Genomic DNA, 27,319 nt, shown 5'->3' on the forward strand with positions numbered 1-27,319 from the left:
GCCACCACCCCGCACATCAGCTCTAGGAGAACTGCAGTGTTTATATCTCTTGCTATCTGGGACTAAAGCCTGGGAGAACGTTAGGAGCAGGAGGGTTGTCAGACACATTGCTGTTATTTACTATTCCTTAACAGGAGAGTAATAAGCGTTTTCATTAAGGAAAATCGTTGTCTTGAATTACTTGTAATCCCTGGGTCAAAATCATTGTCTTGAATTACTTGTAATCCCTGGGTCAAAATCACTGTCTTGAATTACTTGTAATCCCTGGGTCAAAATGCTTTTACATCGAGGGGAAACATGAGAAAGTAATTTAGGCAAACACAAATGTTCGTGGGGGTGTTTTAAATACACTAAAGATCTTGGGGCGCCTGGGTGGCTCAGTCGTTAAGCGTCTGCCTTCGGCTCAGGTCATGATCCCGGGGTCCTGGGATCAAGCCCTGCGTGGGCCTCCCTGCTCCGCGGGAAGCCTGCTTCTCCCTCTCCCACTCCTCCTGCTTGTGTTCCCTCTCTCGCTGTCTCTCCCTGTCAAATAAATAAATAAAATCTTTAAATAAATAAATAAATAAACAAACTACAGATCTTTATCCTCACTGAGTTCTACTTTGCTAGACCTTAATATTATTGCCATGTTGTCACATACTGTAGGTAGGCATCGTTAGTACCATAGTTACCTGTATTGGCAAATATCACTCATCAGACACTCAAAATAGGAACATTTTTGTTTTAGGTCAGTTGGAGACCGTCCTTTCCTTACCAAACAACAGATAAACCTGTCAATTCTTCCAGCTGCGACATCCTGCTACAGTAAAGAAATGCACCGGGGGCACCTGGGTGGCTCAGTCGGTTGAGTCCAGCTCTTGTTTTCGGCCCAGGTCATGATCTTGGGGTCATGCGTGGGATGAAGCCCTGCGCCAGTCTCCTCCCTCAGCAGGGAGTATGCTTGAGATTCTCTCTCCCTCTGCCCCTCCCCCTGCTCTCTCTAAAATAAATAAATAAATCTAAAAAAAGAAAGAAAGAGAAAGGAAAAATGCACTAGATAGTAATTCACAGGGATTCTCTAACCCTCCCAATTCTGGGTGTGTGGTGGAGGAATGATTAAAGCGGGTTTTCTCTTTTTCTCCCCCCCCCAAGTTTTTTTTTTTTTTTTTTTAGACTTTATTTATTTATTTGACAGAGAGAGACACAGTGAGAGAGGGAACACAAGCGGGGGAGTGGGAGAGGGAGAAGCAGGCTTCCCTCGGAGCAGGGAGCCCGATGCGGGGCTCAATCCCAGGACCCTGGGATCATGACCTGAGCCGAAGGCAGACACTTAACAACTGAGCCACCCAGGCGCCCCTTCCCCCCTAGTTTTATGTACTTTCTTTTCTTTAAAAAGCATACAATTGTTTTCTGTTCTAATCAGAAAAAATAGTACTTATTAAAAGTATGTTTTTATTTTCTGCTTTTGGTTGCATTAAGCTATTTAGCCAGTAGTGGAATGAACTGCGGAATTCTAGGGCATTACAGTTAAAAAAGGGGGGGGAGGGGCTTCAAAAGTAAAAAAAAAATGTCATTTGTGAGGTACAATGACATTATTAAAGATTAATTAGAAAACTTTTCTTAAAGTGATTTGTAATCAATTCTATTAATATAAAATGTAGGCATAAAATGTAATTCAACTATTAATGAAAAGCCCTGGTTTTTAAATACTGTACTTCTCATATAAAAATGTCATTGGTATATTTACTCTCTTCTCCATTACTGCTGGAAGCATTCCATGCACTCTTCCAGGAATTACTAACAGCCTTACAAATCATGTTTGGATTATTTGAAAAACAAAATAACTTTTTTTTTTTTTTTAAGATTTTATCCATTCACTTGAGGAAGAGACAGCAGAGAGAGGGAACACAAGCAGGGGGAGTTGGAGAGGGAGAAGCAGGCTCCCCCCGAGCAGAGAGCCCGATGCAGGGCTCAATCCCAGGACCCTGGGATCATGACCCGAGCCGAAGGCAGACGCCTAACGACTGAGCCACCCAGGCGCCCCCAAAATAACTTTTTTTAAAAAAGCAAGGGAGCAGGAATCTTTTTGTGGACTTACCTACAGAAGGTAGCCCAAGGGACTGCCTTTAGAAAGCAGACTGGATAGTCACAGCTATCTATTTATAAGAGAATAATTTCATGGTTTTAAAATTAACTCTTGAGATAATAAATGTCCTACTTTTATGACATTAAAACATACATTATACTAGCTTGCTTTAACCAATGAAAATACCAAATATTTAAAATTTTGCTAACCTTGCTCCCAATATAAAATTACAAGCAAACATCAAATCTTTCTTCTAATAGTTTCATACTTAGAAACTTTGTATTAAATACTTCATACCAATCTATTATTATGCAGTATTTGTAACAATATTTTCATATATAGTTTTAGCAAGATTTTAAATTAAAGTTCTTCAGGGGCACCTGGCTGGCTCATTGAGTACAGCATGTGACTCTGGATCTTGGGATTGTGAGTTCAAGCCCCACACTGGGCATAAAGCTTACTTAATAAAATAAAAGTTCTCCAGAGCTGAATAAAAAATTAACATTTGACCAAATCCAGTTAAAGTACAAACTTGAAGGTAAGCTGAATTAGCATGAAATAAACAAGCAAATGTGAAAATTTAAATTATTTTATTATAAAAATTTATATAAACCATAAACACAACAGTTAAAAATAAAACCTAAACAGAATTAAGCCAGTACACAAAACATCTCAAACAAAAAAGTAGTAACAAGAACCTGATCAGCTTCTTTGAAATTCTTCATCTTTTAGATATCTGATGACTTTCTAGACTTAAAACAGTGATTTCCATTACACTTAGGCTGTGAAATATTAAATATTATTTCTGAAAGACAAATAAGATTCTCAAACTCAAGGATTAACAAATATTTGCCAAGTGATAACCAAAACCTGTGTGAATTTAACAAAATTATAAATCCAAAGTACAAAATCTACCTGAAATCATCTAGCCAAACACCAAATTACTTAAATGAGACTCAGCTTCTGAGATGGTAGAAAGAGAAAATTAAAATCTTACTTACATACAAAGTTGTGTACACAAATGGGTTTTTGTCAATATACGTTTAAAAACAAACCAAACCAGCCACCACTCCTGAAAACTCTTCTTACACTGTGATGGAATTTGAAGACTTCTAATAACCTCAAGGTTACACAGAAAAATAAGTTTTTTCTTGTTGAAATTACAAATAATTTTTCTTTTGAACCTATCGCACTTGTTCTAGAGAACAGTTCTCCAATATTAATGCTTTTTTTTTCCTCATTACAAAAGGAAAGAATTCTATCTGGGGGACAGTACTGAACCATAAAGAATCCATTCTCCACCAAGAAATTCCCCCTCCAAACCCAGACACTGGCTTTCACACATAAGCTCTTCACACAACTATCTCTGAAAAGAAAGTCGTTGCCAGGGTACCACACCCTCTCTCCTCACTCACTTAAGATCAGACTTTGTACTTATGCAGCGACAAACAGTTATTACGTGGATGACTATGTCCAAACGCGCAGTGATGGCAGACAAAAGCAAAACTATCTGCTAGTATCTGAAGCTAAATCTCAACTTAGACAATAAGGATGATATTTACAGGACTATTGTCAAAGTCAGCTGTTGATTCAAGGAAGATGGTCTATGTGGATTAATGCCATTACTGCATGGTTGCTTTTTCCAGAACTGTGCTCAAATTTCACCGGTTGTACATTTCACAGGCAGAACCCAGACTCGGCTACAGTCAAAAGCCTACAATCAGTCAGGCTAGACTGACTGGCAAAGTGATCATCTCATTAAAAAAAAAAAAGAAAGAAAGAAAGAAAAAAGTCACTAATTTGTGCTTTCTTCTCCCTCTGTGGACAAAAACCAGTCAGAAAAGATTGCACAGAATGACCCCCTCAAATAAAGCAGTCCCCCAAAAGCACAGCATGAGGATAATGGTCTAGAAATCTTTCCTGTAAGAAACTTGATTCAAAATTATCCCACACGCACTGTATTTTTTTCAGGGCCTCCTAAAATTCCACCATACAATTTCTATTAATAGGCTCTAAAAGACTGGGGGGGTCGTATGATCACACGGACACTTTCAGTTTCTTTTTCTTGGCCTTCAGCACAGGAGGCAGAGAAATCTTAAAGGCTGTCCTGTAACGAGACAGAGAGGAAGACCCTCTTAGGAGCTCTGAATCTCTCCCGCGTGAGCCAGCCACACCAGCCCAGGGATACTTACTCGCACGTCGTACAGATAGGACTGAAATTGCAGAATACTGTAAATGTGAAAAACAAAACAAACAGGATGTTGAAAAAAAACACCCAGTTGACTTATTTTCTGCCACCCCCACCCCCAACACAGAAAACTCTGTACTTGAACTTACTTGACAAGCACACAGAACAAACATAGCCAATTTCAATGAGATTTCGATGGCAGAAGCAAGCTGCCCGGTAGTCCACATGAACGGGGGGTGGGAGGATTAACTGAGATCTCTGATCTTGATCAGGAAGAAAAACCCACTAAAAAAAGAAAAGAGAGAGAGAGAGAGAGGGGCAAGGAAATTTTATTTAAAACATGGGGGAAAATAATCAGAAGTTGCAACACAGGTATCAGATACTAGCCAGTAAACACTAAGGTAAATAATAAATTAGGATTTTCCTTAGGAGTCCATCAAGAATCGCGTTATTCATTCCGCAGTTATGGAGCACCTCCCCAAGCAGCCACTGTCGTCCGAACCCTCCTACAACAGTCTGTATGCAGCTGCCTTCGAGGACGACCCGAAGTGTCCACTTCTAGCACCCATCTACTTCCTCTCTCACTTACTAGCATCAGCCATTGTGCTCCCCTTCATTCCCCGGGAGAGAGGGGCTCACCCAGAGCCCCCTCACCAGGGGCAAGGTGTTAGTTTCCTTACCAGTAAATACTGCAGAAGGGACGGCATCTGAGGCACCTTCAAGTATAGTCCCCCCGTGATGTCACAAGCCTGCAAGACACCCAAAGGGCTCTCTGCCAAACCGGCCCTCGCTTAGCTTTTCCAGAGAGATGTAATTCTCACCAGCAATGCTTCGGGTCTTCAAAGGAGAGGGGGATATGACGATGCCAATCAAAAGGGCATGGTTTCCCAAGGGTGCGTGAGGACCAGAAACTTCCTGCTGCCTCTCAAGGTGTTCAACTATTTTTCCCACAGGCAGCACACTCTTGCACCCTTTGAAGACCTTAGCGGAGCACAGTGCATGCCCTTTCTCCTCTGTGTTTGCTACTGATGAAATTTTTATTCCGGCCGCGTTTACTCAGTTTCATTATATTTTTAACAACAGTCTTGAGATCATTCTCAGGCCATAAAATTCACCCTTTAAAGTGTGGGCTTCACTACTTTTTACTGTCTTCAGAGTGGTGCAACTGTCACCACTATCTAGTTCCAGAACATTTCCTCACCCCAAAAAGAAACCCCATACCCATTAGCAGTTATTCCCAACCCCCTACCCCTAGGCTACCAGTGACCCACTTTCTATCTCCATGGATTTGCCTATTCTGGACATTTCGGATAAATGGGCTTGTACAATTTTCCCTTAGCATCATGTTTTCAAGGTTTATCTACACTGTGGCAAGATCAGTACTTTATTCCTTTTTATGACCAAATAATATTCTATCGTATGGTTATACCACAACTTATTTAACTCCATTCATCCACTGATGGACACTTGGGTGCAAGCAGGGGGAAGACAGAGAGTCAATCAGTTAAGTAAATGCAGAAATAATGTCAGAGGTTATGATCACTTCTATGAAGACAACTGAAGTTGGGTAAGGGGACAGGGAGTGACACTGGATGGCCAGGGAAGGCTTCTCTGAAGAGGTGACACAGAAGCAGAGACCCAAATGAGGGCAGGGAGTAGACCAAGCAAATATCTGAGGAGAAGCCTTAGAAGCAGAGGGAACAGCAAACACAGACACCCTTAGGCGGTGGCGGGCCTATAGTTTTAAAGCAATAGCAAGGAGCCCAGTGTGGGTGGAGTAAAGAGGGAGATTCCATGGAGACAAAGAGATACCCAGAAACCATATTGTGCAGGGGGTACAGACAGCCATGGCAGAACCCTGGGTTTTAGTCTCCGTGTGAGGAGATGCCATGCGAGGGTTTTAAGCAGGTGAGTGACAAGATCTGATTTATATTTTGAAAGCTTCATTCTGACTGTCTTGAGAACGGACTTCAGTGGGCAGGGTAAGCATAGAAATAGAGACCAGTTAACAGACACTATAATCCTCCACTTGAGGGGTAGCAACGAAGGAGAAGACATACGGTGGGATTCAGGGACTATTTCAAAGATCAAGTCAAAAGGATTGGCTAATGGGTTGGAAAGGGAGGAAGAGAAGAAACAAGGCAGAGTCAGGATTTTGGCTTGGATTTTTGGCTGATGAACTGAGCTGCCACTTGCTGCGATGGGGAGGCCCCTGGGAGGCAGCATGGAAAAAGTCAGTTCTGCTTCAGACAAGTTAAAGTGGAGATGCTGCTGGATGCCCAAGGGAAGACGCTGCCTGAGCAGCTGACTATGCAAGTCTGGAACACAGAGAGCCTGCATCTGGCCCAGACATAGCAATGTGAGGGTCGGGGAGGCAGAGCATTTAAACTCAGGGTATAGCCAAGATCTTCTAGGAGTTAGCAGACACTGTGTAGAGTGAAATGTGCAGTTAAAAAATGTATTCAACCTTTTCGATTTTTTAATTCTGAACTATAACCATATGTGCATGAGTATATATATATACGTAACATGTAAGTGTGGTTTAAATAAAACGAACGCCGTGTATCTACCATCAAGCTTAAGAAATAGGACAATTTGGAACCTCTAACATTAGTATACTTTCTAATCATATCTCCCCTTCCCACTCTGTGTCCTCGGCAGTATCCTAAACTCAGCATTTCCCAGTTTTGTGCTTTTAACTCATCTTTTAGCAAAGAATATTTCTTGTGGTCTAAAAAAACATTTATCAAAAGTTCAGCAATTTCTTCAGTCTTATTTGTTTCTTCTTTCCCCTTTCTGGTTACCTTAGTTTGCAGTTTCATATATTTGACTGAAAAGCAACATCTAACAGTGCTGTCCAAGAGAAATAAAATATGGGCAACATGTGATACTTAATTTTTCTAGCCACATAAAAAAAGGAAAAAAGAAGATAAAATTAATTTTAATAACATTTTGTTTAACTCAGTATATCCAAAGTATTATCAGCTTAATATGTAATCAATATAAAAATCTTTATTTTACATTCTGTTCTTCATATTAAGTCTTTGAAATTCAGTGTGTGTTTTACACTTAACAGTACACCTCAATTCACCAGACTCATTTCAAGAGCTCAACGGCCATGTAACTATTATATAGGACAGCATAGATCTGGGGTATGATCCTAGCTTTATAAAATCCTCTGCTTAGCGATCCATTCTTCCATCTATACCTATAAAGATCTGTTATGCTCTTTACCTAATATTAGCAACGGTAATTTTAAGATGATAGGATCTAAAGGGATTTTTTACCCCTTTAAAAAATACTTTCCTGTGTTGCTTGACTTCATTTCAATATATGACTCACTTTTACAGAATCAATCATTATGTAAAACGTAAATAAAAATTCTGAAGGAACCAGAGTTGTACACCTGAAACTAATGTGACATTGTGTGTCAACTTACTTCAATAAAAAAATAAGGACCAGAGAGATGTTAGTGCTCTAAGCAACAGCATCACACAGGCTAATTCCTAAAAATGTGTGAAGGTTGGTGACAGACATTTAACAATAAAGAGAACACACCATGCTCCCCTGACCACCAACACCACACTTCCACTGAACACGTACCTGTTGGAGGAGTCCTGAATCCGAGTCTAAAACACAGGCATCAATCAAAATATTCTGAAATGAACATTCCAAAAACATTATAGGAATAATAGAAATACTGACTTACACTGGGAACCTACTATGTGCTATTTTTTTTTTAGACTATTCTTAAAACAGCTTATTTGATATGCAGAATAACTCTGCAAAGCAGATATTCAATCTGCATTTTGCAGCTGAAGCACCCAGGCCTTGGCCAGGCTGTGGTCACAGAGCCGGGGGGGAGGGGCAGTGCTGTCACCCCCAGTCTGTCTGTCCCCAAAGCCCATGGTCTTTTCACTACATCATGCTGCTGCTCCAACACAGAGAATACTAGGCATGAATATGGTAGCATTTTGGGTTAAAACTTAAGTGTTTTTTTATTAAAGATTTTTATTTATTTATTCATAAGAGACAGAGAGAGAGAGAGAGGCAGAGGGAGAAGCAGGCTCCCCGCTGAGCAGGGAGCTCAATGCAGGACTCGGTCCCAGGACCCTGGGATTGTGACCTGACCCGAAGGCAGACGCTTAACCATCTGAGCCAACCAGGTGTCCCAAAACTTAAGTTTTAAGAAAGCTTATTTTTTAAACATATCAAAGAAAATGTATTAGTGATAATTCATTTGAATTAGTGTAAATTCATTCAATTATCTGCAAAATAAAAAATATAAATTCTTGGTAAGACCTCCCTAAAGCAAAGAGATAGAGGAATTGAGGCAAGGCACACAGCAAAACTGTAAACTAGGGATTCTTAGCCTGAGGTCCAAGGATGTGCTAAACGGGGTTACACAAATACCATGAAACCATAGGCAAATGTTTCAGTGTACCTTTTTCTGGGAATCCATAAGATTCATGGGGTCCAGGACCCAAAACTGAGAAATGATTAGTTTAAAATATGAATTCCAGATTCTTCATCCACTGATAAGGCCATTTAGTCAAAATATCTCTGTATGTAGGTCATTCAAAAAATAAAATTCATTATGAAACAAATATTTTCTAAAAGAAGGCTCCCAAGGGCGGGGGGAGAGAAAGAGAGAGGCAACCCAAGAACAAGCTCTTAACTATAGAGAACACACTGATGGTCACCAGAGGGGAGGGGGGTAGGGGAAACAGGTGATGGGGACTAAGGAGTACATGTGTCATGATGAGCACCAGGTGGTGCATGGGGGCGCTGAATCACGATAGGGCACACCTGACACTAATATAACACTGTATGTTAACTGTGCTGGAATTTAAATTAAAACTAAAAAAAATGGGCACCTGGGTGGCTCAGTTGGTTAAGCGACTGCCTTTGGCTCAGGTCATGATCCTGGAGTCCCGCATCAGGCTCCTTGCTCAGCAGGGAGTCTGCTTCTCCCTCTGACCCTCCCCCCTCTCATGCTCTCTCTCTCATTCTTTCTCTCAAATAAATATTAAAAAAAAAAGAAAAAAAAAAGGGATGCTCCCAATTCACCTGCTTCTGTGCTGCAAAGATGACATTCATGAAGTTCATATACTGCAGCGCACTGTCTTCTGCAGCCTTAATCACCTAAAAATCATATCCGCATGAACACCTCACAGGCACACCCGAGTTCTCACTGCAAACACAACCAACGCAGCTTTTCTAATCTGCCTGCCCAGTTACCATTCTTAAATAATACATACAGCGTAAAGATGACTGCAAGAACCTCCCCAGTCCCTACCCTCCAAGAGATAGTCCCTGTTAATAGTTCCAGACAGCACCTAGGTGGGTGCGTGCACGCATGCACACACACGCACACACACCCGCGCACACAGACACACCCCGGGATGATTATCTAGTGCTCTGCAACCTGTTTTTTTTTTTGTTTTTTTTTTTTAAGTAAACTCTGCACCCAACATGGGGCTCAAATTCACAACCCTGAGATCAAGAGTCACACGCTCTACCCACACTGAGCCAGCCAGGCACTGCTGCAACTTGCTTTTTGGTTCCACAGTATCTGGGGGAGTGGGGAATCTTGTATCAATGAATTTGGATGTATATCATCCTTTGTGCTAACTTCATAGAGTCCACTGCTGAACCAATTATCTATAGAGGAAACTGAAGCAGCTTCCAATCCTGTTTTAGACAATGCTCTGGTGAACATTCTCATATACGCTTTACACAACTCTCTGACTAGCTCCTAAAATAATCAGGGCGATTGCTAAGGTATACCTCCTGATAGAGGTTACCAAACGTTCCTACAAAAAAGTTGTACCAATTTACCCTCCCGTTGGCAATGCAAGAGAATAACCCATCCCCAATCCTGCCATCAACGCTGGGAACTGCCCATTTGTGCTGAGCAAGAAGCAAACAATGAAAACCATGTTACTGGATGTTTCTATTTCTTTGCTTACCAGTAAGGCTGCATGTATTTTCAAATGCTAACTGGTTATTTGCATTTCTTCTTTTGCAGGCTGCTTATGTTTTCTACCTATTTCTTTAGAGTAAACCTTAACTTTTAAAATTTAATTGGTAAGGGCAGGGTGCCTGGGTGGCTCAGCTGGTTAAGTGTCCAACTCTTGAGCTCAACTCCGGTCTTGATCTCAGGGTCATGAGTTCAAGCCCCGAGCTGGGCTCCACGGCCAGCATGGAGCCTACTTAAAAAAGTAAATGAGTAAGATAAAAAAATAAATAAAATTTAATTGATAAGAGCTTTTCTTCATTTTAAAACTACTAAATTAATCCTCTGTCGGGTAGCTATGCTGAAAATACTTTTCCTAATAGCTTCTCTTTCATCCTTGTTTTGGGGATTTGATTTTCTTGAGGTCTTAAGCTTCACATCATGCTCAGCAAGCTCCTCCCCAACCTGAGATTATAAACAGGTATTTTCTTTCAGCACTTCTATGACTTGAACTTTTCCAGTGACATGTCTGACCTTTACTAGAATTACTTAGGTGTGAGCAATGAGATCTAACTTTGTCTTCCCCCAGATGGCCAACCAATTGGCCCAGCACCTTTAACTGATAATTCATTTTCTTCCCACTAACTTAAGTTCTTCCTTTCCACAAGTCAAACTCCTCTGTGGACCTGATTTTATTTCTGGAGTCTAGTCTTCCCCATTTACCCTGGGCCAACTACTGCCCCAGAACCACACTGTTACTGTAGCTTTGCCATGTGTTTTAAGGCCTAACAGCAAGTTCCTGCTTATTATTCTCTTTCAGAAAGCACCTGGCTATTCTCATTGATTTATTCTTCCAGATAAGCTATTGAAAAAAAAAATTTTTTTTTAAGATTTTAAGTAATCTCCACACCCAACATGGGGCTCGAACTTTACTACCCCGAGATCAAGAGTCACACAAGTCTACCAACTGAGCAAGCCAGGCGCCCCTTACTGTTGAATTTCTTAAAGCACTTGGCATGGAGTCGGCTTCAGATTCCCTCTTCCTCTGTCCACCGCCCTCTCCCCTTCCCCCGCTCTGCCCCCATGACATGCATGCTCTAAATAAATAAAATCTTTTAAAAAAAATTCTGAGATTGCATTGAATTTACAGTTTAACTTTGGAAAAACTGACATCTAAGAATAAAATACGGCCATTCTTTCAATTCTCTTATGTCTCTCAGAATTTGTTTTTCATCATAATCAATTTTACACATCGCTTGCTAATTTATTCTGGATACTCGTATTTATTATAAATGGGTCTTACTTCCCATTATGCTTTCTAATTGGTTATAGTTGGTATATAAACATAGTACTGATTTTTTTAATCTTACCAAAATCCTTGATTTCATTTCCTGATTATCTATAAAGAGATAAAGACAGATTACAATTTAACTGAATCTTATTAAACATGTTACAAGGTTTTATTACCAGTATTTTCAAACAGTCCACCAAAATTATAGCAGTAAAATAAGGATTCCAGATCTTACAAAAAAACACAGACACCTACCTTTAACATCCTTGCTCATTCTATGAATGTCTGATTTTTTTAGCATTAAGGAATTTTAAAATATTATTTAATTTCATGAAGATTTATAGTAAACAGAAAAATAACCTCAAATTTTAAATAAATCCAGTATCCACCTAGCTGAAAAAAGAAATGCTCTATTTCCCATGATAAACACACAAGAGTAATTAGGGGTTTCCAATTACCAACTGCAATCAACTGAGCTTTGTAACCTGACCAAAACATGACCTCTGTCCCAGAAAATTAAAATTACCAAGATTTATCCTTCTGTGATTATCCACCACACCCTAGCTTTGAATACTGGGATGACAAGTAAATCGATAAGCCAGATAACAAATGTGAAAACCATACACACATGACCCGGCACCCCCAAAGTCTAGGGCACAGGAATCACTCAATACTTTCCAAAACAAAGAAATTAAATTACACAAGACAGGGAGAATACAGGGGCGCCTGGGTGGCTCAGTCGGTTAAGCATCTGCCTCCAGCTCAGGTCATGATCTCAGGGTCCTGGGAATGAGTCCCACGTCAGCCTCTTTGTTCAGCAGGGAGTCTGCTTCTCCCTGTCTCTCTCTCTCTCTATGCTCTCTCTCAAGTAAATAAATAAAATCTTTTTTTTTTTTTAAAGACTGGGAGAACATCACACAGACAGACAACATCAACATGCTTAGGACAGTGTTGTTCACTCTATGCTAAGTGCAAATAACCTGTGGGCCTCTGGAGAAACCACTCATTTATTAACCCTCAGGATCACTAAATGGTTTTTATAAATACCAAACACACTGCTCCTAACTTAAGGAAGGTGGAAAAAACAAACACCCTCCCCAATTTGTCAAAGCAAGATACAAGCATCCTGAAGAATTTGTTGTGAGCAGAAGGACATACTAGAGAAACAAGAGTTTTCTTTCCATTTCTAATTTTTACAGCTTATCTTAAAAATATTCCAAAGCCAAGATAAACTATTTTTTGGTTACCGACCACTTTAGAATATTCATGCTTTTCCTTAATATGGACACCCAAGGTTCTAAAAATTATCACAAGTTAAGATATTCAGAAGCCACCTTCTGAGTAACTAGAACACCAAGGATACAGCAAAGAGCTTTGGCGAGGGATCCTGCCAGCAGCGTTTCTGTATGTTGACCCTTTATGTCACCTGCAAAAAAAAAAAAAAATATGAGCAGAAAGGGGTCAAAAATGAAAGCTCTGAATTTGAAAAAGTAGGTGGATGGGCGTGTCAGAAACTAGGAGTGGAAATGGTGGTACAGCTGGGGGGGGAAGATAAGGAAACTGGTCTGGGCGCGTGAGCCACGCCGTGGAGCATCTACGTGCAGACACTTGGTGAAAGAAAGGCTGGATTAGAGACAAAGACTGGGAAGTGTTCACATAGAAATGATAATTAAAGACAAGTGGATGAAAACACACAGAGGAAGAAAAACTAAGAAAATAATGTGCAGAATTAAAAAACCTATTTTTTATGGGACAAGATAAAAGAAAAGTCAGAAATGGAAGAATGGTCCAAAAACAGAGGAAAAACAAGTCAAAAGGATATCGTGAGATGCTAAGAGTATGTTTCAAGAAGTACAGGCTGGTGGACAGCGTGAGATGCTGGCGAGGCAGGTAAACAAGGCACAGGCTTTGAGGAAAATGATTTTACAAAAGAAGAGAGAGAACACAAGTAAATCTCTCAGGAACCCCAAATCTCTGGACTTAAAGCCTCAAGGACCACCACATGCAACTGCAATTGTAAAATAATAATGGAGAAAGAAAGCTGTTACTCTTGGTCATGAGATCTTTAATCTCTTCAGCAATAACTTCATTCGCTGCTGTGAACAACTCATATTTCCCGTCCTTGCTCCCTGAGGGGCTGAATTCAGAAGAAGGGTTGCCAGGCTCTCCAAAAAAGTCTCCAAGTCTGCCATTCTTTCCAGGATATAAGAATCGACTGAAACAGTGAGGGGAGAAAACACTGAGTTACACCAGGACTCTGTCCTCACTCAACATTCAGATGAAATTCAGCAACCAACCAACCACACCAATTCTGCCTCACAAGACTCTGTAATAAATTTATTTTTAAGAAATGTATAAAACAGGCAAATTGGCAAACATGAGTCTACCACCAGAGAATGTTTTAGTGATCCCACTGCTTTCTAACAAATGAGAGGAAATAAAGTGTGTGCTGGGTCCCAGTCTCTTGAAATGCTTCAGGGTCGTTCTCATTCTATTTTCTCAGATGCCAACTGGGAAGAGAGTCATACCAAATTCTAACTTACAACCAGTTTTTTATTTGAGGTATATTTATCTACCCCAGTAATAAAAATCTGCTCCAAGGGTCCCTGAAAAGATTCTCCTAGGGCTTCATGATTTTTATAGTAATCCTGTAAAAACACGTATTTGATTTTTCTAAAAGTTGGAATACTTTGCTTTTTACAGTTTTTCTTTTGATGTCTTAACCAAATCGGTATCATCTTTTTCATTCAACTCTGAGAAAAATGCATGGTGATCATGGGAGCAGGAGCACTTAACTGGTGGCCCACAGGCTCTTTCAACACACCAAAGAGAGCAGCCCTAAGAAATGAGATATTTGAGAACTATCCACTGACCTCATATGAAATACGCTGGTACACAAGAGTCACTTCTACCAAGATGTGACATTTAATCAAGACATAGAAGAGCCGTGTCTTACATGGAGAATATGATTCTGTGGTCAGCGTATACATGAAAAGTAAATATGGTGAAAATATGTACCATATACATGGTCATGTTTGCAAAGCATCTGCAAACCTATGCACCCATCCTGAAGAGAATCACACTTCCCATTTCACCTGCCCACCTGGGGCAGACTCACGCAAAGAACAGTAATAGGAGCTGCCAGCCTTGCTTGATAATTCTCCCTGTTTTTTGCCTACCATATGGTTGAACCTGAGTAAGTTACATGTGCACAAGATGCAAATCTATTAGATACCAGCTAATGAGGTTTCCAATATTCATTTCTATCAAAATGTACATGTACTGATTCTTGATGCTGTTAGTCTTGCTCAATGCTACATTAAAAAAAAATTCTGCAACACAGAAAAGGAATAGTACATGCTGACTGGCATAAAAACCTCACAAATGTTAAGCACTGAATAGGCAGAGTAATCACTAAGGTCATACCTTTCTTGAATGTGACTTGCTATCACAGCAAGTTTGTTGGAACGATTCATGAATAAATGAGAATTTCCCAGTACCATCACAGCATCTATGCATTTTGATAAAGTAAACTGTTGAAAAACAGAAAACATTAGAAAAGGTAAAGTAGCTATCCAAATAACTAGGTTAGGTCTTGAAATGATAAAGATTTCATTTAAATTGTAGACCATTATTCACTGCTAAAAATTTGCTCAGGAGCTCCCTTCTCCAAAGCCATAAGCAAAAACACTTGAAAACTAGTTTTCTAATTTTACTTATATGAGATGATTTCTACATCATTCCACAAATATTTTCTGCAAACATTTAAGGAAAGCAAACATGTCACATATTCTGTGATAAAATTACTAGCAAATTATTACTACACACAGAGTAGATGATTAATACATATTGATTAAATTGGTGATTTGTAAAAGTTTTCAATTCATTCACTCACTAAGTATGCTAAGCCCCTGTTATGTGTGTTATGTGTCAGGCAAAGATCCCTTCTTTCATGGAGCTTACATTCTCATAAGTACTATATTACTAAAAAATGTACGTGGATATTTTTATAAACCTGGAATAAAGCATGTTTCTCTTAAAGAAAAGGATACTTCTGGCAGCAAATAAAACACTGATAAATTCCACTTTATTAAAAAAAAACCATAAACCAAACCTATTAAAATTTCCATACGGCAAAAAAATGTAAACAAAAGTGAAAGGCAAATTACAAACTGGGAAAATATAATATCAACATGTGACAGGCAAAAGATTAACCTTCTAATATAAAGAGTGTCCACAATCAGTTAAAAAAAAAAGGAGAGGAAAATGGGCAATGCCCCAAGGGAAAAATACAAAGGGTCATCAAATACACTAAAAGCAAATTGAGGGGCGCCTGGGTGGCTCAGTCGTTAAGCGTCTGCCTTGGGCTCAGGTCATGATCGGCCGCATCAGGCTTCTTGCTCTGCAGGGGGCCTGCTTCTCCCTCTCCCACTCCCCCTGCTTGTGTTGCCTCTCTCGCTGTCTCTCTCTCTGTCAAATAAATAAAATCTTATAAATAAATAAATAAAAGCAAATTGAGATAGCTTTTATGGTACATGATATTGGCAAAAGATAAAATAAGGAAAGAGAACATCTCGTGTGGGTTCCAAAAAAAAAAAGGCATTCTCATATACCACTGAGAGTTCAAAATAAAACAGTATTCTTGGAGAGTAACAGGGTAATATGCAGTGATGTGCTGTTCTATCTATAAAATGGAATATAATTCAACGATAAAAGGAATGAATTACTGTAATAACAAAGACAAATCTCAAAATAATTATGCTGAGTAAAGAAACCAGACCAAAAGTAATCCCACTACGTATTGTTTAATTCCATTTATATAAAATTCCAAAAATGCAAACTAATCTATAATGACAAAACAGATCAGTGGTTGCCTGGGGGTGGGGACAAGCAGAGAGAAGTGGTTAGAATAAATTACAAAGGAATGTGAAGAAACGTCTGGGGGTGACAGATTTATATGTTCGTTATTTTGATTGCAGTGATAATTTCACGAATGTATACATATACAAAAACATAACAAACCAAACACTTCAAATATGTGCTGTGCACTGCATGTCAATTATATCTTGATAAAGCTATTTTAACTTTGACTTTTCTTTTGCTTTTTTTTTTTTAAGTAGGTTCTATGCCCCAAGTGTGGCTTGCACTCATGACCCTGAGATTAAGAGTCACATGCTCCACTGACTGAGCTGGCCAGGCACCCCTTGATTTTAAACAAGACACCATTAAGAAAATGAAGAGACAAGCCATAAAGTCATAGACTAGGAGAAAATAGTAAATCATATATTTGAAAAAAGACTTGTATTCAAAATACATAAAGAGTTCTTATAACTCAGGAATAAGAAAACAAACAGCCCAATTTAAAAGTTGGGTGTAATAACTGAATATGCTTTTCAACTAAGAAAATAAAAGGACAGCCTATAAGCATGTACTACATACATAACAGATATACACAATATCTATCTATATATAATAGTCATTAAAGAAATGCAAATTAAAACCACGAGATACCACTATCTACTTACTAGAATGACTATAACAAAAAAGACAGACAGGTGTTGGCAAGGATGTGAAGACGCTGGAACTCACACACGGCTCAAGGGAATGGAAAATGGCATACCCACTTTTTAAGTCTGGCAGCATTTTAAAGTTAAATCTAAACCTACCACGTGGCCCAGCAATTCAACTCACAGGCATCTACTCAAGAGAAATGCAAACGTATGTCCACACAAAGACTTGTTTGAGAATTATCAGCATTATTCAGAATAGTCAAAAAGTGGAAACAATCCAAATGTCCATGAATAGATAAATAAGTACATCCATGCAATAAAATACTATTCAGTAATAAAGAGGAACCACCAACATGGATGAACCTCAAAAACATTACATTAAGTGGAAAAAAACAAGATCGAAATATTACCTAAACCAAAACTCGCCCAATATGAAAAATATCCTTCAAATAGTTTAATAACTATTAAAAAAATCAAATCATAGTTAAACTTCCCCAAAAAGCAAACTCCAGGCCCAATTTCACTGGAGAATTGTACCACCCAAGCGTCCCTCTACAGGACTTTTCTGATAAAAAATATAAAACGCTAGGGCACCTGGGTGGCTCAGTTGGTTAAGCATCTGCCTTCAGCTCAGGTCATGATCCCAGCATCCTGGGATCGAGCCTCACATCGGGCTCCTTGCTCAGCGGGAAGCCTACTTCTCCCTCTCCCTCTGCCTGCCATTCCCCCTGCTTGTGCTCTCTCCCTCTCTCTGTCAAATAAATTTAAAAACTCTTTTTTAAAAAATGTTTAAAAAATATATAAAATGCTAATGAAAGAAATCAAGATCAAAAAAAAAAAAAAAAAAAAAACCAAGACCTAAACAAATGGAGAGGTGTACTGTATTTGTGGATTGGAAGACCTGACATAACAGAGACATAGCAAGGCTATGCTGAGTATGTCCTCAGATTGATAAACAGGTTTAACCTAATTCCTATCAAGATGCCAATAAGATCTTTTATAGACATAGACAAGTTCTTTCTAAAATTTATATGGAAAGGCAAAGGAACTAGAATAGTTTAAAAAACAATTTTGAGAAAGGAGAATCAAGTCGCAGGAATCAGCCTGCTGGAGCCCAAGACTTACTATGTAGCTATCGTAATCAAGACTCTGTGGTACTGGTAGAGGGAGAGACACATAAATAGATCAAGGGAAGAGAAAGAGCACCCAGAAATAAACCCACACATGTATACCTACGTGATTTTTGACAAGGCTGCAAAAGCCATTCAGTGGAGAAAGAGTAATCTGTTCAAAAATTGGATTATACACAGGCAAAATAATGAACCTCAATCTAAATTTCACAGATTAAAAAATTAACTCAAAATGGGGGCACCTGGGTGCAGCTGGTTGAGCAACTGACTCTTGGTTTCAGCTGGGGTCGTAATCTCAGGGTTGTGAGATCAAGCCCCACGTCGGGCCCCGCACTCAGCATGGAGTCTGCTTAAGACTCTCTGTCTCCCTCTCCCTCTGTCCCTACCCCTGAGTGCTTTCTCTCTAAAAGTAAACAAATAAAATCTTTTTAAAAAATTAACTCAAAATTGATTGTAGATTTTTTTGAAGATTTTAAGTAATCTCTACACCCAATGTGGGGCTCAAACTCACAACCCCGAGATCAAGAGTCACAGGCTCGGGTGCCTGGGTGGCTCAGTTGGTTAAGCCACTGCCTTCGGCTCAGGTCATGATCCTGGAGTCCCAGGATCGAGTCCCACATCGGCTCCCTGCTGAGCGGAGAGTCTGCTTCTCCCTCTGACCCTCTTCCCTCTCGTGCTCTCTGTCTCTCATTCTCTCTCTCTCAAATAAATAAATAAAATCTTAAAAAAAATAAAAAAATAAAAAGAGTCACAGGCTCTACCAACTGACCCAGCCAGGTGTCCCTGGATTGTGGATTTAAATGTAAAACTTTTCACAGAAGACACCAGTGAAAATCTTTATGACGTAGAGCAAGGTTGAGAATTCTTATAGCACCAAAAGCATAGGCTATATTTTTTAAATATTGAGAAACTGGACTTGACCAAAATTAAAGACCTTCTGCTCCGTGAAAGATCACCAGAAGAGGATGAAAAGACAAGCTAAAGATGGGGAGAAAATACCTGCAAACAAGATATCTGACGAAGAGCTTATATCTCAAATACATAAAGAAATCTCAAAACTCAGTCGTTAAACATAACCCAACAATCCAACTAGAAAATGGACACAGGACATGCACAGACATCTCAGGAGGCTTATCTGTATGGGCAACAAGCCTATGAGAAGCCGTGCAACATCACCAGCTACTGAGGAAATGCAATCAAGACCACAATAAGGGATCATTACACAACTATGAAAACAGCTAGTACAAAAACACGTCAGCATCGAATGAGGGGAGGGAGAGACTGCATCTCTTACACTTTGCCGGGGGGAATGTAAATCCATTCTAGAGAACAGTGTAGCAGTTTCTTATAAAGCCAAACACAGGACATATGTTCTAGCAGTTGCAATCCTGGATGCTTATCCCACAGAAATGAAAACCTCCATCCACACAAAAACGTCTATACAAATTTTCAGAGCAGCCTTTTATGTAACAGCCAACAACTGAAAAAAACAATGCAAATGTAGAGCTTTCCCAGGTGAGTGAAGGAACAAACTGTGGTATCTCATACCCTGGAATACCACCTGGCAATAGAAAGGACAAACTGATACACGAAACAACCTGAAACAATCAAGGGCATTCTGTTGAGTGAAAAAAATAAACAACCTCAAAAACACTTTATGAACTATTTACAGAACTAAAGCGCTGGAGAACAGTAGTAGATCAGTATCTACCACGGTTCAGGACCAGGGACTGGCTACAAAGGGGTAGCATCTATAAAGGGAGCACTAGGGAGCTCCTGTGTGTGATGGAACAGTTCTGTCTTGACCGAGGTGGTGGTTACACAAATGTATACACATGATAAGACAGCACAGAACCACACATATACATGAGTGCAAGTAAAACTGCTGTGATCTGAGTAAGGTCCCAAGAGCGTACTGATGTCAATTTCCTGGTTTCACTATTGGACTCTAGGTACATGAGATGCTACCACTAGGAGAAGCTGGAGCAAGGGTACACGGAACCCCTCTGTTACCATTTTTTTTCTTACAATTTCCTAGGAGTCTATAATTATTTCAAAATAAAACATTTCAAAATAGATTTTTTTTTTAAGATTTTTTATTTTTTATTTGACAGAGAGAGAGAGAGAGAGAGTACAAGCAGGGGGAGAGCGACAGGCAGAGGCAGAGGAAGAGGGAGAAGCAGGCTCCCTGCTCAGCAGGGAGCCCGATGTGGGGCTCGATCCCAGGACCCTGGCATCATGACCCGAGCCAAAGGCAGACGCTTAACCGTCTGAGCCACCCAGGCGCCCCTCAAAACAGACTTTTTTTAAAGGACTACCTATTGCATGGACTATTTTAAATGTCCAGAAAAGGCAATATAGAGGCAGAAAGCAGATCAGTGGTTGCCTGCAACTCGGGAGGGTAGAAGCAGTGACTGAACAGGCATGAGGGAACTTTCTAGGGTGATAGAAATGTTCTAAAATGAAATTGAAAGGTGGGCCTAAGGGGGAAATACACAGCCATCCGAGCCTCACTCAAAAAAAATAGAAAAATTCTGAATTCACCAACTAACTCTACACCCTAAAGAACTAGAGAAAAATCAACAAACGATGCCTAAGCCACGCATTAGAAGAGAAATAAGATTAGAGCAGAGATCAATGAATTAGAAACCAGAAACACAGTAGATCAGATCAACGAAACTAGAAGCTGGTTCTTTGAAAGAATTAATAAGATCGTTAAACCACTGGCCAGACTTATCCAAAAGAAAAGAGAAAGGACCCAAATTAATAAAATTATGAATGAAAGGGGAGAGATCACGACTAACACCAAGGAAATAGAAACAATTATTAGAAATTATTATCAACAACTACATGCCAATAAACTGAGCAATCTGGATGAAATGGATGCCTTCCTGGAAACCTATAAACTCCCAAGACTGAAACAGGAAGAAACTGACAACCTGAATAGGCCAATAACCAGGAACAAGATTGAAACAGTGATCAAAAACCTCCCAAAAAACAAGAGTCCAGGGCCTGATGGATTCCCTGGGGAATTCTATCAAATTTTCAAAGAAATAATACCTATTCTCCTGAAGCTGTTTTTCAAAATACAGAAACAGAAGGAAAGCTTCCAGACTCATTCTATGAGGCCAGCATTACCTTAATCCCCAAACCAGGCAAAGGACCCCATCAAAAAGGAGAATTTCAGCCCAATATCCCTGATGAATATGGATTCCAAAATTCTCAACAAAATCGTAGCTAATAGGATCCAACAATACATTTAAAGGATCATCCACCACGACCAAGCAGGATTTATCCCCGGGATGCAAGGGTAGTCCAACATTCGCAAATCAATCAGTGTGATAGAACACATTAATAAGAGAAGAGAGAAGAACCATATGGGCCTCTCAATTAATGCAGAAAAAGCATTGGACAAATTACAGCATCCTTTCCTGATTAAGACTCTTCAGAGTATAGGGATAGAGGGAACATTCCTCAAGTTCATAAAATCCATCTATGAAAAATCCACAGCGAATATCATCCTCAATGGGGAAAAGCTGAGAGCCTTTCCCTTAAGATCAGGAACACGTCAAGGATGCCCACTCTCGCCACTACTGTTCAACACATTACTAGAAGTCCTAGCAACAGCAATCAGACAACAAAAAGAAATAAAAGGTATTCAAATTGGCAAAGAAGTCAAACTTTCTCTTTTCGCAGATGACATGATACTTTATGTGGAAAACCCAAAAGAATCCACCCCCAAATTACTAGAACTCATACAGCAATTCAGTAATGTGGCAGGATACAAAATGAATGCACAGAAATCAGTTGCTTTCTTATACACTTACAATGCAACTGTAGAAAGAGAAATTAGAGAAACGATTCCATTTCCAATAGCACCAAAAACCATAAGATACCTCGGAATAAATCTAACCAAAGAGATAAGGATCTATACTCTAGGAACTACAGAACACTCATGAAAGAAATTGAAGAAGACACAAAAAGATGGAAAAACATTCCATGCTCATGGATCGGAAGAATAAACATTGTGAAAATGCCTATGCTACCCAGAGCAATCTAATTTTTTTTTTTTAAGATTTTATTTACTTAATTGACAGAGAGAGAGAGAGACAGCAAGAGAGGGAACACAAGCAGGGGGAGGGTCAGAGGGAGAAGCAGGCTTCCCGCTGAGCAGGGAGCCCAATGCGGGGCTCGATCCCAGGACCCTGAGATCATGACCTGAGCCGAAGGCAGTCGCTTAACCAACTGAGCCACCCAGGCGCCCCTACCCAGAGTAATCTATACCTTCAATGCCATCCCGATCAAAATTCCAATGACATTTTTCAAAGTGCTGGAACGAACAATCCTAAAATTTGTATGGAATCAGAAAGACCCCGAATCGCCAAGGAAATGTTGAAAAAGAAAAACAAAGCTGGGGACATCACGTTGCCCAATTTCAAGCTATCTTACAAAGCAGTGATCACCAAGACAGCATGGTACTGGCACAAAAACAAACACATAGACCAACGGAACAGAATAGAGAGCCTAGATACGGACCCTCAACTCTATGGTCAAATAATCTTCGACAAAGCAGGAAAAAATATGCAATGGAAAAAAAGACAGTCTCTTCAATAAATGGTGCTGGGAAAATTGGACAGCCACATGCAGAAGAATGAAACTCAACCATTCTCTAACACCCTACACAAAGATAAACTCAAAATGGATGAAAGACCTCAATGTGAGCCAGGAATCCATCAAAATCCTAAAGGAGAACAGAGGCAGTAATCTCTCTGACATCGGCCACAGCAACTTCTTTCAAGATACATCTCCAAAGGCTAGTGAAACAAAAGCAAAAATGAACTTTTGGGACTTCAGCAAGATAAAAAGCTTCTGCACAGCAAAGGAAACAGTCAACAAAACAAAGAGGCAACCCACAGAATGGGAGAAGATATTTGCAAATGACACTACAGATAAAGGGCTGGTATCCAAGATCTATATAGAACTTCTCAAACTCAACACCGAAAAAACAAATAAGTCAAAAAATGGGCAGAAGACATGAATAGACACTTCTCCAAAGACATACAAATGGCTAACAGACACATGAAAAAATGTTCATCATCATTAGCCATCAGGGAAATTCAAATCAAAACCACACTGAGATACCACCTTACACCAGTTCGAATGGCGAAAATTGACAAGGCAAGAAACAACAAATGTTGGAGAGGTTGTGGAGAAAGGGGAACCCTCTTACACTGTTGGTGGGAATGCAAACTGGTGCAGCCACTTTGGAAAACAGTGTGGAAGTGCCTCAGAAAATTAAAAATAGAGCTACCCTGTGACCCAGCAATTGCACTCCTGGGTATTTACCCCAAAGACACAGATGTAGTGGAAAGAAGGGCTGTATGCACCCCAATGTTCATAGCAGCAATGTCTGCAATAGCCAAACTGTGGAAAGAGCCGAAATGCCCTTCAACAGATGAATGGATAAAGAAGATGTGGTCCATATATACAATGGAATATTACTCAGCCGTCAGAAAGGATGAATACCCAACTTTTACATCAACATGTATGGGACTGGAGGAGATTATGCTAAGTGAAATAAGTCAAGCAGAGAAAGTCAATTATCATATGGTTTCACTTATTTGTGGAACATGAGGAATAGCATGGAGGACACTAGAAGGAAGGGAAAAATGAAGGGGGGGAAATTGGAGGAGGAGATGAACCATGAGAGACTATGGGCTCTGAGAAACAAACTGAGGGTTTAAGAGGGGAGGGGGGTGGGGGGATGGGTTAGCCCAGTGATGGGTATTAAGGCAGGCACGTACTACATGGAGCACTGGGTGTTAAACGGAAACAATGACTCATGAATCACTACATCAAAAACTAATGATGTACTGTATCGTGACTAACATAATAAAGGAAAAAAAATAAAAAGAAATTAAAAAAAAAGAAATGTAGTTTTACCCTGAATATTTCATTGTTTCTCCATCATGGGTGGTTTCTCTGATTATTCTTTACAAAAGTGTACTCTGAGTTTCAATTAAATGATTCTTAAACACAAAAAAATAAAAAAATAAAAATAAGTAAAATGAAAGTACAGTGATGGTTACACTCTTTTATTGTGATTTTTACTAAAGAAACACTGAATTGTACATTATAAAGGATGAATTTTATGGTATGTAAAATATGCCTTAATAAAGGTGATTTTTTTTAATGAAGCTGATTTTTAAAAAAGCACTATAAACACACAGTTAAACCAGAATTATCCACAGTCCTCCTCCAGCAATCTTACCTGAGATTCCTTTAATGCTTGCTTTCCCCACCAAATTGGGTTGGTATCAACTACAATAACTAGAAGATTCAATTCATCTTCTGAAAATATTAACAAAAAATAAACACATTAGCCTCATGAAAGCGTATCCAAGCCAACACTCCCAATTTGTAAATTAAACCCACAGCAAGCACCACCACATGCCTTTACATGTTTATCATTCTACAATCATGAAATTAATCAAAGGTCAAGTGCTTTTATTTTTTTTTTTTACTTTTTATTTTTTTAAGGGTTTTATTCATTTATTTGACACTGAAAGAACCAGACTGAGAAAGAGAGAGACAGAGAGCAAGCCCAAGCAGGGGCAACGGCAGGCAGGGAAGAAGCAGGCTCCCAGGGCCCTGGAATCATGATCTGAGCTGAAGGCAGCTGCTTAAGCAACTGAGCCACCCAGGTGCCCCAAAGGTCAAGTGCTTTTAATGATTTAAAGCTCTGTGGGCCCGTAGCAGGCTCTTGCCAGCTTTCTGTCCCACTACATCATTCAGGCATTAGTACGTAAGCTCCCCGTGAGGGGGGATTCTTCTCTGTCTTGTCATTGCTTATCTTCTGCTCCTGGCACAACTGCCTAGCACATAGTAGATGCTCAATAAATACCTGTTAAATGCACCCAAAATATTCACATTTTAAATGTCTGTTCAAGGACAGAACCCACTGACTAACTGGTTAATATTCAACAGCAGTAGAATTTCAGGCACAAGGAGGCTGAAGGGAGACCCAGGAACCAGTCTGGCCTCAAATCCATCAAATCACCTAGCAGCAAGGCCAACAGTGATTAGGAAACCGCTTTTTTTTTTTAAGATTTTATTTATTTATTTGACAGAGAGAGACACAGTGAGAGAGGGAACACAAGCAGGGGGAGTGGGAGAGGGAGAAGCAGGCTTCCCGCTGAGCAGGGAGCCCAACGCGGGGCTCAATCCCAGGACCCTAGGATCACGACCTGAGCCGAAGGCAGACACTCGACAACTGAGCCACCCAGGCGCCCCTAGGAACCACTTTTTAAAAGGTGAAAACCAAAGAGGGAAAAGCAACTGCTATGTAAAGATTTTACCGTGAAAAGGAATAGGCTACTCTCCAAAGTTAGACACAACTAAACAGGCTAACAACACATTGATTCATTCAACAAACATTTACACTAAATACCAGTGTTAGGTGCTGGGGATACTGGGTTCAAGCCCTCAAGGAAGTCTATAAATTCTAACTGAGGTGACAGACATGAGAACCCATATGTACAGCTGTTATGAAAACCCCAGGATGCTCCTTTAATCGCAAAAAGCAATAATGTCTTTCCTGCCCCCCTTACTTTCCTTCCAGCAGTTCCATCTCCTACTTCAGGATAATCCCCACTCCATCGTTGATTTCTGCTCACACATCCAAATCCTATTTACTCTACAAAGCCCCAAACCAATGCTACCTCTTTCTTCCAAAAACCCTCCCCAGGTCTTCCAACAGGTCCTGGCTCCCCCATTTGAGAGAACACCAATGTCAGCCTCCTTTACATCAGCCACTGGCATATGTAATCCTATAATCCCCTTCCATGCTGACAACAAACTACTGAGGGAAATATTACTGCCATCTTCCACCAATTATGACATGGGCCCTCTCCTTTTTTTTTTTTTTTTTAAACATTTAACAGTTGCTAAAATCAGGATGGTATCGTACAACTAACACTGGCAGCAGGGCGCCTGGGTGGCTCAGTCATTAAGCATCTGCCTTCGGCTCAGGTCATGATCCCAGGGTCCTGGGATCGAGCCCCGCATCAGGCTCCCTGCTCCGTGGAGAGTCTGCTTCTCCCTCTCCCACTCCCCCTGCTTGTGTTTCCTCTCTCGCTGAGTCTCTGTCAAATAAATAAATAAAATCTTAAAAAAAAAAAATTCTTTAAAAAAAAAAACAAACAAAGTTCAACCTCTTTATCACGGCCCACAAAGGCCAAGCATCTGCCTAAGCTTCTGCTCTCATCCCTCTAGCTCCCTTCACTCCCACCACCCTGGTCTCTTTTTTCCTTTAAGACATCAGGCTCAGGGCGCCTGGGTGGCTCAGTCGGTTAAGCATCTGCCTTTGGCTCAGGTCATGATCTCAGGGTCCTGGGATCCAGCCTGGAGTCAGGCTCCCTCCTCACCGGGGTGTCTGCTTCTCCCTCTCCCTCTCCCCCATCCCGCTCCCGTGCACCGGCTCTCTCTCAAATAAATAAAATCTTAAAAAAAAAAAAAAAAGGCATCAGACTCTATAACTGGTAGTTTAATTTATGAATGAAGGTCTCTCCACCTTCCTCTACCCTCAAGTCCCCCATTTCTGTCTTAGTGTAATATAGGGCCTTTGCAGTCATTCAAGACTCACTTTTAGCACCCGGGCTCTTCTCTAAAGGAGCTCCTCCATGATCATCCCCCTAATCACAACGCAGTGCTGCATCCCAGTATGCTGTCTTCACAGCTCTGTCACCCTTCGAAGTTGTTCTGATTTACTTGCCTGACGTCTGCCTCGCGCACGAGACTGTAACCTCCACGAAGGCCCCTGACTGCCATGTTCTCTGCCGTATTCCCCAGCGCATAAAACAACGCCTGACACACAGGCCATTCAAAACTACTTACTGAATAAATGAACACATTTGCTACTCCTCTAAAGACCAAACAGATTGCCCCAGCCCCCCAAAATAATGCTCCATCTGGGCGGTCCTGGCTAGGCCGAGTCCGCCCAGTCCCGGGGTCGGGGGTCCCTCCCCGCACACGCCTCACCGTCTGACACCATGGCGGCCAGGCTCCCCCGACGGGCAGGTAGCAAGCAGTCAAGCGCTCCTCCCGGATCCTGCGCGCCCCGACTTCCGGCGCTGCCGAGTGACCCGCAGGCGGCTTGGCCCAGGCCGCGCGCCGTA

The 27,319-nt window shown here is 40.5% G+C and overlaps 1 protein-coding gene across 6 annotated transcripts; it reads right to left on the reverse strand.

The window, feature by feature from the left end:
* Positions 1 to 2,638: 2,638 nt before the first annotated feature.
* On the reverse strand, positions 2,639 to 27,311 carry GTF2H3 (general transcription factor IIH subunit 3). Of its 6 annotated transcripts, none has more exons than XM_027576068.2 (13): positions 27,183 to 27,311; positions 24,415 to 24,494; positions 14,930 to 15,036; positions 13,552 to 13,718; positions 12,867 to 12,929; positions 11,759 to 11,788; positions 11,583 to 11,611; positions 9,324 to 9,398; positions 7,857 to 7,910; positions 4,934 to 5,002; positions 4,403 to 4,538; positions 4,258 to 4,294; positions 2,639 to 4,172 (listed from the first exon to the last, which is right to left on the reverse strand). In XM_027576068.2, exons 1-13 carry the CDS (start codon positions 27,193 to 27,195, stop codon positions 4,103 to 4,105), a joined length of 930 nt encoding a protein of 309 aa, XP_027431869.1. In that variant the 5' UTR covers positions 27,196 to 27,311; the 3' UTR covers positions 2,639 to 4,102. The 6 variants fall into 6 exon arrangements, with proteins under 6 accessions (XP_027431869.1, XP_027431863.1, XP_027431868.1 ...); XM_027576062.2 differs by lacking the exon at positions 27,183 to 27,311 and adding an exon at positions 26,917 to 27,166; XM_027576067.2 differs by lacking the exon at positions 27,183 to 27,311 and adding an exon at positions 26,788 to 26,829.
* Between the last annotated feature and the right edge of the window lie 8 nt (positions 27,312 to 27,319).

Source organism: Zalophus californianus, chromosome 14 (assembly GCF_009762305.2).
Source record: "Zalophus californianus isolate mZalCal1 chromosome 14, mZalCal1.pri.v2, whole genome shotgun sequence".
Taxonomy (NCBI): Eukaryota; Metazoa; Chordata; class Mammalia; order Carnivora; family Otariidae; genus Zalophus; species Zalophus californianus.

Bases quoted from the DNA above. Each gene is read 5' to 3' on its own strand.
- GTF2H3 (XM_027576062.2), bottom strand. From the start codon at position 26,998: ATGCGCTGGGGAATACGGCAGAGAACATGGCAGTCAGGGGCCTTCGTG. The intron at 11,612-11,758 runs GTAGGTGTCTGT...ATCTCTTTATAG, and splicing joins AATGAGCAAGGATGTTAAAG to ATAATCAGGAAATGAAATCA. The intron at 4,295-4,402 runs GTAAGTTCAAGT...TCACATTTACAG, and splicing joins TTGTTCTGTGTGCTTGTCAA to TATTCTGCAATTTCAGTCCT.